At 43.7% G+C, this 13,839-nt stretch overlaps 1 protein-coding gene across 9 annotated transcripts in view; it reads right to left on the bottom strand.

The window, feature by feature from the left end:
* Nucleotides 1–1,034: 1,034 nt before the first annotated feature.
* Nucleotides 1,035–13,839, bottom strand: part of LOC102088268 (contactin-4) — a 334,360-nt gene continuing 321,555 nt past the window's right edge. For 8 of the 9 annotated variants that reach the window (XM_065074577.1, XM_065074578.1, XM_065074571.1 and 5 more), the window contains 9 exons: nt 12,285–12,443; nt 11,385–11,534; nt 10,055–10,125; nt 8,009–8,243; nt 7,367–7,482; nt 6,389–6,575; nt 5,784–5,896; nt 4,078–4,246; nt 1,035–2,898 (listed from right to left, as the gene is read on the bottom strand). In XM_065074577.1, coding sequence (XP_064930649.1) covers nt 2,798–2,898; nt 4,078–4,246; nt 5,784–5,896; nt 6,389–6,575; nt 7,367–7,482; nt 8,009–8,243; nt 10,055–10,125; nt 11,385–11,534; nt 12,285–12,443 — 1,301 coding nt within the window. In that variant the 3' untranslated portion in view covers nt 1,035–2,797. The remainder of the gene's footprint in view (nt 2,899–4,077; nt 4,247–5,783; nt 5,897–6,388; nt 6,576–7,366; nt 7,483–8,008; nt 8,244–10,054; nt 10,126–11,384; nt 11,535–12,284; nt 12,444–13,839) is intronic. The other variant, XM_065074580.1, reaches the window with a different exon arrangement.

Here is a 13,839-nt window from a genome sequence, read left to right on the forward strand (position 1 = left end):
AAAATCAGAATTTCATTAGTGAAATCCTAAAAATGAGACTAAAGAGAATTAATCTACTGCAACGTATTTTATGTTATGCCTTTGAGTGGCCTAGTAAGATTTCTAAATACAATTTCATTCTTGTGAACAGCAAAGTATTTCAGAGATTAATGCAGTATTTTTAAGTGTAGTTTGCATTTCAGCTGTACATTTGGCCACTTGGAAGCATGTGTGTGAATGCTCAGCACTTCCTAGGCAGGGCAGGGGCAGCCTCAGGCAGCTGAGGCATTCCTGGGGCACATGGGCTGGTAACTGGGGAACAAAAATACAAAAACTGATTTGTGCTACCGGGCCATTTCATTTTTAGGCTTCATTGAGCACAAAGTGCTCAGTGAAACACAGAGCCAGCAGATTGTCACAATCCTGCGACTCCTGCACTGCTATCCCTAAAAATCAGAATTAGAAAAGTGAGTTTGGTGGATTTAACGATTTCAAGCAGTGCTCCTAAAAATCCCCAGAAATCTGCACGGATAAGCAGAGAAGCGGTGCTGTACCTGGGTGGGGTTGCTCTGGGCGCAGAGTGGGTCGGGGATGCTCTGGCTCTTCTTCCCACTGGCTGCAGCTCCTGCCTGGAGATGCTGCTGCTCCCGGCCAGCTGTGGTGGCCGTGGTCAGGCGTGAGGACTGAATTCACATGATGAATGCCACTTTGTTCTGCTTGGAGTTTTCTCCTTTTTTTCACTCTCAGTTTCTCAAGGCTCCATTGTGACAGCACCAGCCCACACGAGCTTGGAAAGGTCATGACTCTACATCAATAGACATTATCACCCCAAATTCCCCCACGCGGATCCTTTGTTTTGTTGCCAGTTTTGGAAGCAGTAGTAGAACAGAGACATATAAATAGATTTTTTTTTTTCTGCCTCCACAAAGTTTTGACTTAAACAGACTCTTCTATTTTGTATCTTCACATCAGTGACAATATCAGCAGGCGCTGCCTAAGGCCATGGGAAAATTTGTCACCAGGTACAACGAGGAAAAATGCTCCTAGAAGACAGGTATCTTTACAAATGACAGAATATTTATTACCAATACCTTTAAAAAAAGATTACATCTGCTAGATCACTGATAAATATCATTTACACGGGGGAGAAAACTACAGCAGCTTTTTTTTATTCCATTTTTCCTGTTTTTGTGATTTTTTTTCTCTCTTTTTTTTTTATTTTTTTTTGAACATATAAGTAACCATATCAAACTAAGAAAGGAACACAGCTTGAAATACTGACAATATTTCTCTGGTCAACACCCCTGACTTTTACACAAGTGGAATCCTGATTATGAGTTACTGAATAAATATATTTAGAAGGTCTAAAAGTTAACTGTATTATTTTGTAAGCAAAAGAGACAAGTTACAGGCAAATTCAAGCTATCAGGAAAAAAAAAAAAAGAAGAATAAACAACTGCAGCGCATTTAAACTTGAAAATTTTATAGAAAATTCCATTGCCTTTTACCAGTGTTATCCCATCTGAGTGAACTTACAAAATTACCCCGTAGTAACAAACAGTCCTTCTCTTAAGAAGAATTATTTTTCTGTGGATATTGTTGTTTTCCGGCGTGACTCTATTTTGCATTCAGGCGTCTATGAAGAGTTTCTAAGGAACCGTGGAGTCCCCAGCAGAGACCTGCCAGGAGCTCCCACCTCCCCGCCGACACCTGCACCCCGGCTGCCGCCCGGCGCTCCCCGGAACTCAGGACGGCTCTGCCGGTGCTCCCAGTCCCCACCAGATTTCCTAAGTGATTTCTATACAGTGGAGTTATGAAGGATGATGAATTATGTTCCAATGCACGTGGAAAGCAAGCGTGTGTTCAGACAACGAACCCAGGGCAGCTTTACATCTCAGAGTCGCTGTATTCGAACTTCCTTGGAATAAAATCCCCCAAAGCGAGGTCGATTCAGCTGGGTTTACACCTAAAGGCGAGAACCGCATTGTTCACTCTTTCAGGTACCTGTCCCTTATTGTCACTAGAGGCAGAGGTCGCATGTTTGCGGTATCTTCATTCCTACCCAATTTAATGCTAATTATGATAAAGGCAAAGCTATTTCAAGACAGTAAAAATGGACCCTTGCTGCACAATGCCAGAATATTAGCTACATGTCCTGTAGTCCACAAACAACCCATATTCACGTATCTTTTCAAGATTACAATGTTCTTACTGAGTATTTCGAGTTTGTCTTGCTTAGACCTCTGAATAATATGTAACATCTTGTGTGTTATAAGCACTTGATTTAACACAACAATCATCGTTCACTGCCATTTACATACAGCTGCATTACGAACCAAATCTGCAATGGTTCTGCCTTGCAAAACTGTACAGTAGAGTTGCAGCCAATTTACTAAGAACAATTTTGAACTGTCTGTCATAAAGAAAGGAATTCCAAACAATATTTTCATGATAATGTTGTCCATAGCATTTTATAGCAGAGGAAAAATTAATATCTACATCATATGTTAACTTTAAAAAATTCTATAAAACACTAAATATATAATAAAAAATATGCATATAAGGACATATGTAAACTGCTTTGGTAACATCATATTACAGATGTTTTCAGTGCATTGCAGAGTTTCCAAAGAAACTTCAGACAAAGCTATATTTGCTTTGAGGAAGTACTGTATAATGCCATTCCTAAAGAAGCATAAACATTTTTCCAGTAGTAAGATGTACTCAAACCACAATATTACTTAGTACTGGGTGTCTTCAAAACAACTAGCTAAATGTTGCTTATATTATAAACAAGAAGTCCTTTATGTAATTTTTGTCATAAACTGGACCGAGCTGTGAGCGAGATCATTATTGTGCTGATGGCTGACAGTGTACAGGCGTTGGAGGTCGAAGAGCCGGATCCTCTCGCGTACGCACCTGAGCAATGGAGAGAGGGGGAGAAAATCAGTGAGGAAAGCAGCGTTCACTAAGCCAAACCTCTCCCTGCCCCCAGATTTTAATTCTGTTTCCTCGGATGAAGTGTGGTGGTGGTGGCAGGAGGCAACGTGGCTCGTGGGAGGTGGGACCCCATGCATGGTCCCATCCTCCTGCTGCAATAGGCTCCTGTTTACTGGGTTTCACCTCTCTGACTGAATTTTCGGTTTAATTTAAATTCCTGCAGCTGTTGTGTTGAGGCTACTTTCACAATCATAGTACTTCATGGCCTATTTTTTTATTTATTTATTTCTTTTTTCCCAGTTGTACTATATTCAAGCTGTTACTCATGGTACCAGCCCAGCAGAATCCACATCCCAGAGGAGCTGCAGACCTGCTCTGGGGCCCACTGCATTGAGCTAAATAGGAACTTGCATGTGTTCCTGCTCTCCTATGTCTGTTGATTAAATGCCTCTGTATGGTTTGTATAGCCACAGTGCACAACCACAGTGGAGATAATTCTGAGCTCACCCAGGGTTTTGTACATTGCTGTAATTTTAACGCCATCATCCTGCATTGCAGAGGCTCCTGATTTAATGCAGCTTATAAACTGTGGCATTATTAATGGAAGATGGTACATGGAGATTTTGCAAAAGCAATGTTGTGTAATAAAATACTCTCTTTGCTGTTTGTTCTTCTACACAACCTCGTTTCCCTAAATAAATATTTATGCATCCAACACACAATGGAATATGGCTATGCAGTAGGCTTATACATTCAAAAGCCTCTGAACACCGCATTTTGTATTTCGTTACAGTGAATTGCAGTGGAACAATATATTCAACATATGTATCAGTACGGAAGTAAGAGAGTGAAAAGTGTCTAGAAATCTTAAATACAAATATAACTACTTATGATGCCATTTATTATGGTTTAATCTTGAGTCAGGATGAAACCAGAAATGTGGGCTGGAATGACCACCAGTCTCAGGCGGGTCTAGGTTTCAGCCTACAGCCTGGCTCTGCTCAGCTTCCTGGCTCTGTGTTGTCCCCATTTGATGACACAAATGGTGACTGGGGTGATGCAGATCTGTCCTGAGTAGGAGAGGATCTGGGGATGCCAGCTCCCCATAGCTCGGTGGCAGCAGGAATGGGCACCGACCCTGGTTCTTCCCATCCTTACTTGATATCTTTGGAATTCGGATTTGTTCACTGCTGCTGCCATCACCCCCGTCACTGAACGGCTTTATCTCTATGATGTAGTCCTCATCAAAGGGCAGGGAGAGCTCAACGGAGGTTTTATTAGTTTCTATTACAGACGTGCTGCTCTGCCTGTTCCACCTGTACAAAACCTGCAGCAAAGGGGAGAGAGAGAGAGGAGGCAGAAACAGCAGAGATGTTCATTGCCCCAAGGGTGTCCAGATTTATTGCTGCCCTTTTCCTGCCTCTGATGCTCAGACAGACAGTCTGGTCACAAGGGGGCCCGTTTGGACACTGCCCCCAACGTTTTTGCTGGAGACCCACACCAGCACTGATGCGACAGTGCCTCGGTGGGGAGGTGACACTGGGAGGAGGGTGATGCCGATGAGGAGCACCAAACACTGCACTGGTGCCTGGTGGAGCCTCTTGGTGAAATATTTAGCTTCATTAAGCTAAAATAAATCCCATGTCTGTCTTCAGGAAATGGAGTTGGGGTATTTGATGCAGTGTCATGACCAGCTTCTCATAATTGACTTTTTGAATTACCTTCTAAGATCTGGGATTTCTACTAATTTCTGTCATAAGTTGTGACATAAAATAGAAGATTTCCAGGAAAAAAAAAAAAAAGAAAAAAGATGGGCAATGTTTGCTGTGATTCAGAAAGAAAACTGTCTGTATTATCTTAAAAGTTAAGTTAAAAGACATCTTTTTAGAAATCTGCTAGATGGAGTTAGATTTTTCTGGGTGGCCAGTCTCTCTCACCTTCTTTCAACTGACTTTTTAATTTGCATTTAAAACCTAAAATATATATTGAAATGTGGTCCAAACTGCTGAGGTTCATCTGAGTTTTGACTAAAAACCCAGAGGAATTACTTATTTCTGATAATCTGATACAGTGCACCAAAGACAGTTAAAAGTTAGCGCAGAAATTCAGGAGAGCTGGCACAGGCTCACAAAGCTGCTGCCGGCGGCAATCCAGATTGTGACCAAAATACAAAGCATGTCCAGGTTCTTCATCGTTTCAAGCTCTGGTGGAAAACGTCTGCACAGCTCAACCCTAAAGGATTGCAGTTGCTGGCAATTGCACACCAATGTTTTTTTGGGCCAAATTAAACCCTTGTGTAAGGTGATAGAACTGAATTCTTCCCAAGATTTCTCTCAAGTTAAATTATACCCTATTAAAACTGCTACTAATTAGGATTCTCTTTCTTTTCCTTTTGGCTTTGCTTTCTGAAGAAAATGGGAGCTATTAAAAAAGCATTTTATTTATCTGCAATTAAGGAGTTGCAGCCTTTGGAAGGTTTCCACCGAAGGCAGGAGAGCAGTCCTGCAGGTGGGAGCTTCAGAGGGACAGAGATGGTGGAGGTCCATGGGCAGAGACCCACGTGGGTGCTGCTGGGGTGAGCAGCCAGCAGAACATGCTCCCTCTGCACGGGCATGGCCTCCCTTTCTGGAGGAATGCTCCAGTTTTAACTTGGAAAACCATGAAAGTGCCATGAAAACTACCTTGTCTGATCTTATTATAAACCCCATCTTGACATGGTATTTGTGGAAATATTCCCTATAGACCAACATCAGAATCCAGCAAATGCTGAAGCTTAATGAGGATTCACTGCAGGACCAGGGGGTGGTGAGGGAGGTGTTGCAGGGCTGGAGATGTCCAGCTGCCCATGCTGACAAAATACTCACTTTGTAGCCTCTCACTTCTGACTCATTGTCCAGTGCTTTTACTTGGTCCCAGTTCAGTATGATCTTGGAGTCGGATGAATTCCATATGATGTTCCCAGGGGGCTGACTCGGCGCTATACCAAAATATACACAGCATTGTATTAATAAGGAGCAACGTTTCCCATTGGAATCCCTCCCAGTACGAATGTGGCTTCCACCACCACAGCTGAGTGCTCCCAGTGTTCTATCGCTCTGGAAAGCTAAGGAGCTGTCTCACTGATCTGTGTCTTCAAGGTCACAGGAGGTGTGACACAACAGTGCTCTAAATGAAAAAAGATTCCGTCAGTTGCTCAACAGGCCTTAGAACAGAAGAAAAAAGCCCTCTTGAACAACAAGATAAATATTTAATTTTCCTGCACAGCTGTGAATTCAGATTTGCATGCTCTGCTTATTTAACAGAGGAAAGAGCCCTACAAAAAACCAAAGAGGCTGGTAAGTCTTCTGTACAAAAGCCTGGCAAAGAAAAGTCTGGCAGCTCCTTTAGTCTCGAAAAGCTTGAAATCGAGAGAGGTGATCACTAGCAGAAACCCTCTCAGCAGGAACCCCCTGTCCGCACACACACTCACGTGGCTTTTTGGTTGTGACGTTGACGGCGGTGCTGGAGGGGCCAGTCCCAGCCGTGTTGTATGCCCTGACTGCCAGGTGATACAGCGCATTGCCTCGCAGGTTGGTGACTTTTGTAGATGTTTGATTGCCAACTGTCCGAATCCTTTTTGCACTTTCTTCCTTTTCATCGTCTCTCCAACATCTGACCTGAGAAGCAAGGCAGGTGGGTGTTTACCTCCAGCTATGGGCTGGCAGCACCCTGGTTGCTTCCAGCAATAACTCTGGCACTTCTGGCACCTCTGGCTGAGGGGAGACCTTATCGCTCTCTACAACTACCTGAAACGAGGTTGTAGCATGGAGGGTGTTGGTCTCCCAGGTAACATGTGATAGGACAAGAGGAAATGGCCTCAAGTTGAGCCAGGGAAAGTTCAGATTGGATATTAGCAAAAAATTATTCACAGATAGGGTTGTGAAGCACTGGAATGGACTGCCCAGGGAAGTGGTGGAGCCACCATTCCTGGAGGTGTTTAAAAGGTGAATAGATGAGGTTTTTAGGGACATGGTTTCATGCTAAAGTTGGACTCAATGATCTTGATGGTCTCTTCCAACTGGAATGATTTTATGATTCTGCTCAAAGTGCAAGTGCTGCAGGGCCAGATCCTGCACCCCAACAGAATCATTTCTCATTCCTTGCTGGTAACCAGCACGGCTGCAGCGCTCTCTCACCAGGACTGCAGATGTTGGCTGGCTGGAGAAGCACATTCGTGCAGCTTCTGCCCCACAAGCCCTTCTCGCTGTTTTCAGCCAGATTACATACAGAAAAAATATATAATCTTTTAGCACATGAGAGAACTCTCTGTGTACTGAACAGACAAAAGAAAGCAAATACGCTGTGGGAACCCATGGCAGGCAGGAGCACTATTGCAATGACTGCCCATCACATATTTGTGTCTTCTCAAAGCTTAGTACCAAAAGGATGCCATGTTCCATTTCCATACCTCGTATCCCTGTATTCTTCCTTTGTGCTGGTTCTCCCGAGGGGGAGCCCAAGAAACTTCAACGTCTGAGGCAGAAAGACTTCTGGCCAAAACAGTGGTTGGGGCTCTTGTTGGCTCTGGGTACAGAAGTCAAAAATCAAATTAAGAGTTTTCAGTTTTGTGTTCAATTAGTCTCAAACTTTAAGGGATTTTTTTCACTGCACAAGAAAAGAAGCATGCGACCACAACAAATGCCCACATTTCAAAACAATGGCTTGTCAGCCTGTGCCAGACGGCACCGCTCCTCTGCCTAAGAAATAATAAGATGTCATTACTAAACTCAACCCAGGATACCATGTACTGTAATTAGGACAAGAGGGAGCATTTTCTAATCAGTGGACATTAATTCATACTAAATCTCAGCAGAATTCTTTCCAGATTACATATTACTTTTCCATTAATATCAAAGATTTCATTACTATTAATGTTATTTTAATGACTATCAAAAGAATTAATCATGGCTCGTCATTTATTATAAATCGGAGCAAGGATTAGGTATCAAAGGATATGTCAAGGTGTATACTAAACCCTTTCACACCCCAGCAATGCCCTCATGTCCAGCAGCAGGGGGGGAGAGGTGGTGGGGTGGGCTCCTGGCTCTACCTTCTTCTGCCGAGTAGACAACCGTCACAGGGCTGAAGGACCCTTCCCCCTTGTTGTTGTATACCCCCACTTTGACTTCGTAGGGGGAGAAGGGTGGCAAGCTCTCATTGCGGAAGACGTATCTGGCAGCATCTGGGGAGGCCACGACAGTCTGCATCCAGCTGATGGTGCCGAAGGGGCGGAAGGCCACGACGTACCCGAAGCCACCTCCGTTCTGCAGCTCCTCGGGCACTGTCTGTGGGCAAGCAGAGCGCAAGAAATAGCACTTTGAGCAATGGTATGTGTTTATATCCCTGCCTGGATGCTTGCCATTGCTTATGGTGCTTCTAAAGCTCCTGTCCTGAACATTAGAGATGGGAGGTGGCTGGATTCCAGTTTTGCATCTGAATACATCCCATCCTGTCCATGCTAGAGCCATACTGCTCTGTGAGCAAACTGCGTCAGGGTGGAGAGCAGCATCTCCAGAAGACATCTCACCTAAAACTTAATTAATCTTTGTAGGTGCCCACTTTCCTTCACTGACCAGACAGAGCCTCCAGTAATGATGTGAGTAATTTTAGGCACTGCAATGACTAATAGCCTGAGGGTTGTTGGGGTCAACCAAGGACATGGTTTCTGTTTTCCCAATACTCAGGACAGCTGCTCTCACATCTTCAGTGTCACGTGAAGCCTTGAAGAACATATTCTAGCAATGTCCCAGCCAGCATGGGGCTGATGGTCCCTCGCTGGCCCATTGCTGTGCAGTCACCCAGACCTAAGTCAGCCAACTATTCACATCCCATATGACATGGCCTATTAAGAGACCATGATGGTAGGGAGTGACTTGTCACAAACATGAAGGAGAAGGGTGGGTAAGTGCTAGGTAACAGCCAGAAGAAACAATCTATCACCTCCAGGTCACTTCTGGACACACTGCCACTTCTTGCTGTCAGGGCTGCAGCCTCCTAAAAGCTGCATCAAACCCCAAAGCTTCAATGTGTTAAAATACCCTGTAATTATGGGCCACTCTCCCACAGATGTCCATGGTGCTTAAGCATGTGCAGGGGTTACTTCTGGTGACTGCATCTTACTCTGTATTGTAAGGCTCAAAAATTATACCAGACCATAAAGAAAAGGCCTCTGGACATTTAAAATAGTAAATGGATTTTTTCTATCAAAATACAAATTGTATTTTTTGCAAATTACAACTCAAAGTCACGGCTGATGTTCTTGCCATGTGTGTTTTCGAAACATATTGCAGTATCTTTAGGAGACATGGCGTAGCTAATTAGTCCAACAGAGGAGGAAATTTAGCACATTGAGCTATGTGGTAAGGACAAAAACCCATTTATAGTTTTTTAATAACCTTAAAAATATCTCTGGTGATTCATTCTGCCAGCTTGGTCAGAAATAGTGCTAAGTGGACTTGTTAGCATGTCTAGTGAAGTTCATTATTGGGAAAAATATGCCAGCTGCATCGCATCGTAACATAAAAATATGAGCAGACAAATGACTAAAGTTCTAACCCTGGCTGCCTTAAGGAATATTAAACATTTTTCATCTTTGTATCTCCTCTTGCTGGCTTTCATTAGCAGAAATGGAAGCCAGCATGCAATGCGTTGTGCTCTTAACTATTTGCTGCCATATAACCCAGTGCAGGGATAAGGGCTGGAGCTGTGAGCCAGCCACAATTCTCAACCAGGTCAGGACATGCCAAGCCTGGCCTCACAAACCCCGTTTTATCCCTCAGGTTGTTTCTGCCCATTCGTGTATGCGTACAGACGTGCTGAGAGCCAGGGGAGCTGAGTTCATGTTGGAGCAGTGATGTGCAGCCCGTTCCCCATGGTGCCCTGCACAGCACTTCTCTGCTGGCTTCCTTGCATAGGGGCCTGGGATGGGGAAGGAGTCTAGATCAATTTTAATAGTTGGGCTATTTTTATCACACAATCTGGGCTTTTTTTACGGAAAACTGTTTGAAAACTACAGAAGCTTCCCTGGGATCTGGGATGAAAGGACAAATCTAGATGATGACCATATTAATTTCCTCTTGGTTTGGGCTCAGCTTACCTCCCAAGTAATGACCAGTTCAGACTTGCTCCCTCCACCTCCACTGACGTTAGCTGGGGTCACTTCAGGAACTGCAAAAAAAAGATGCCAAGGATGCACATGATGGCTTTGAAACCAGAAAAGTTTGCTGAAATGAAACAGACCTACTCAGTGAGACAACTCTGCTGGCCTTCCCCTGCTGGGTACCAGAAGCGCTATTAGGAAATTACTAATTTGCCATGGCAAATAGCACATTAAAAGTCTGTCAATAATAATATATTAAAAGTATGTCAATTAACTTGTGTGTTCAGTCACTAATTGTTTAGTTTAAACATTTATCTTCCATAAAAAAGGGCTTTTATTTATTTTCCTATTTCATATTCTGTTCCATTACAGGCTAAAACAAAACAGAGGAGCCACCTACCAGGGGTTTGTCATAACTGAGGTACATATCCCTGCAGCCACCACGCTGAGTCGATGCCTTGCCATGACCCCTTTCTGCCAGATCAAAGGACAGGGACAGCATCAAGGAGCACTAAAGCTCTCAAGGCTTGTAGCTTGTGCTGAAATCCCTGAACACAGACACTACTGAGGATCCACCCTTAGAGGTGTTTAAAAGACACGTAAATGAGGTTTACAAGTGGACTTGGCAGTGCTGGGTTAACGGTTGGATTCAATGATCTTAAAGGTCTTTTCAAACCAAATCATCTCTATGATTCTATGGTCAATGTTTAGGTCTGCCTTCAGCAGCCTGAAGATGCATTGCAGTTCCAGAAGGCAGTGGTCTGTTTGGGAGAGGGTTGGAGAAAACCTTCAGAAAACCTATGACATGATCCAACCCATAGGGCAGCCCAAGGTGGGTGCTCCAACACCAGTGTTCCACAGGGCGAGGTCCAAGTTACTCGGAGGACCACAGAAGCCCCCAGCATCAAGGGCCTGCCGACTCTTCAGCTGTGAAGCTCAAACTCCTGCTCTCAAGGTGTTGTAGTCTGTGCTCCAGAATTTCCATCATATCAGTTGTGGGAAACCAGAGGGACTGCTCTCAGAGTTCATCTCTTTCATCAATGGATACTGCGCAGTATTTTCCAAAAAAACTGCCCCGATAGCGCTTTTTTTTTGGAAAAATCATTGCTTTCTGGAGGGAAAGGGCACGAAGTCTTTCTATATTGTGGGTGTCATGATGCGAGGAGCTCCACAACTTCCCCTGCCTGTTCTGTGCACACAAACAGCATGAGGGAGGAGAGCAATGGGTGCGGAAAGTTCTTCTCTGCTTCCTCCAGTGCAACACACCCATTAGCACTGAGGAGCATTTGTTCCTCAAGATTTAACTCAGCTGCCCATCACTACTTACGAGCTTCTTCAGTTCTTCTCTTTTCTGAAGGTCTGCTGGGTTCTCCAATCCCAATCAGGTTGGCAGCCACTACTCGAAATTCATACTCAACCCAAGGGTTTAAACCCACCACTGTTGCTGTGAATGTCCTACCATCGATGATCTCTGGAACTAGGAGAGAGCCTCAAGTCAGGAGTGCAACAAAAGCCACTAAAGGTATTGAAAACCACTGAGAAAAGCTCACATCTGGTACCCTTAAAAGCAAGGAATTAACTGAAATACAACGTGAAAAAGAATTGGTAAACCTTTACTCAGTTCTCTAATATTTTGTTAACTGCAAAGAAGTAAAAGAGGCAGCACTAACACATTCTGTGCCTTTAGCACAGAAATCCCTGCTATTAAAGAGTTTCTTCCAAATTGCTGCTTTTTGAAAACAGAGTCAAGACAACATGTTTGAAGAGTTTTTATTTTTCTCTTTCTAAAACACGCTTTTCCCTCCATTTTATGGTTACTGGAACAAAATTAACCTCTGACAGAATGAGCAATTACATCATGGAATTTTTCCCTCTATCAGGACAATAATTCTACTTAAAGATAGGCCAAATGAGACGGTCTGTCCCTGATGGATGTCTTTATAGACCACAATTACTGTTGTATATCTCCAGTGCAGCAACAAAAGATAGGAATTCATCCTGTTTTCCCTTAAACATTCATGAGAAAAATGGATGAGTAATAGCACTGACTAGACCTTAAATCTCTGGGTTGCTAAACTTGAAACTAGTTAATGAGACCAGTGCTCTGCATCCAGTGAAATTACTTTTCACTTCAAGGTGCAGAGCTGCTCCACTCGGCTCATACATGGGTCCTGATGGATTTAACTTCCATCAGTGGAGCTCTTCAGGGACCAGGCGATGGACCTACCTGTGCTCACTGCTTGCCATCCCACCGAGAAGGGGGTCCTTGCTTGTACAACATACATTGTAATAGGGCTGTGGTTGTCTGCTCCTGGCCTCCAGGACAGCTGAGCAGTGGTGTCAGTGATTTCATCTATTGTCACAGCTTCTGGTGGACCTGGGGGACCTGTTGGAAGAGTTACAGGAGAGGGATGCTTGAGGCTTCACAGTGACTCAAAGAGGGAGCGCTCTGGTCTTCTTCCCTTACTCAGGACAGGGGTAACCAAATCCCAGCAGAAGAGTTAACCGCAACCCCAGCTGTGGTTTAGCAGCTCTTTGCCTAGATGAGGTTGAGGCAGACTGGCTGGTGAAGAACAAAGGAACTGCCTGTAGTGAGCTTCGTGTCTGAGTAGTGACCGGTATCTTCTGCTTCACTGCTGTGTTCCTTCTAACCAGTGAAGCACTGTAGGACATACTGCTTAGAGAGGGGACATGTCTCCTGTATCATATGGATGCTACTGTCAGTAGTGGTACCTGAGGTGAAGTGTCTCCCCAAAAGCATCCTCTCAAGCAAACACTCCTGAAATTCATTCTGTGGACTAAAATTATTCTCATATGATATTCAGAGAGCTGGACATGTTTAAATATCTAATATATCCCCAAACCTTCCAATATTCTGTCTTTAAAATGAAAGTTTCAGCAGGTATAGGCAGATTTAATTTCTCAGAAATTAAAATTTTACATTGGTTTGCTGGGGGGACCAGCAACGCAATGCAGCCTCGCAGAGCACTCAGCTCCTTTGGTTCTCCACTGCACGTTATTTTGTTGGATCTGTCACAAATTACTCCTACTGCTTGGCTGAGGCTGAAACGAACTTCATGTCTTGGAATAATGATCATTATTCCCAACATTTCAGAATATACATATTTGCATGGTGCAAGAGCAGGAAAGATTATCACTTAGTGGTATTTACCAGGTATTTCAGGGCTGATGATAGACATGTGCTTCTGTTTCAATGGCATGAAAAGAATCTCAGCCCTAAACAACTGGTCTGACTTTTGTGTACTAGTGCCAGGGGTTACTTATATATGTTCTTGTTTGACATACTCTGATGTAAATAACTGATTTTTATTCTAGTGTCTAATCTCTTATTATGTTGACATAACTCCAAAATTTAAAAAACTTCTAAAATTTATTCTGAGGGCTCTATTTATGCACCAGCTCATCAGTCTCACGGCCCAGGGATATTTCCCAATTTTATGCAGTTGGTGGAATGGTAAAACACAACCCTCAGTGCAGCTGTGGGACCACTAGCCTGGATGGAGACGTCCCTGTTGGTGTTTTTAGGGAGTGACAAGGTCAGTATTTTTGCCACCATCAAGGGTCGTTTTATTGAGAGAATTTAGTGTTCCTCCTGCTTGTTTACAGAGCCAGCACTAAGGAAATTACCTAACTGATTACCCATCAGCAGGCTGTTTTGAAATGTTTGTGCAAAAATACAACAAAAAAACCCCATCTGAAATCATGCTACAGCAAAAACCAGAGAGTCGGTGTAATGGGGAGCAACCTCCTGGGGAGCAGAG

The sequence above is a fragment of the Columba livia genome, chromosome 10, assembly GCF_036013475.1.
Source record: "Columba livia isolate bColLiv1 breed racing homer chromosome 10, bColLiv1.pat.W.v2, whole genome shotgun sequence".
Lineage (NCBI taxonomy): Eukaryota > Metazoa > Chordata > Aves > Columbiformes > Columbidae > Columba > Columba livia.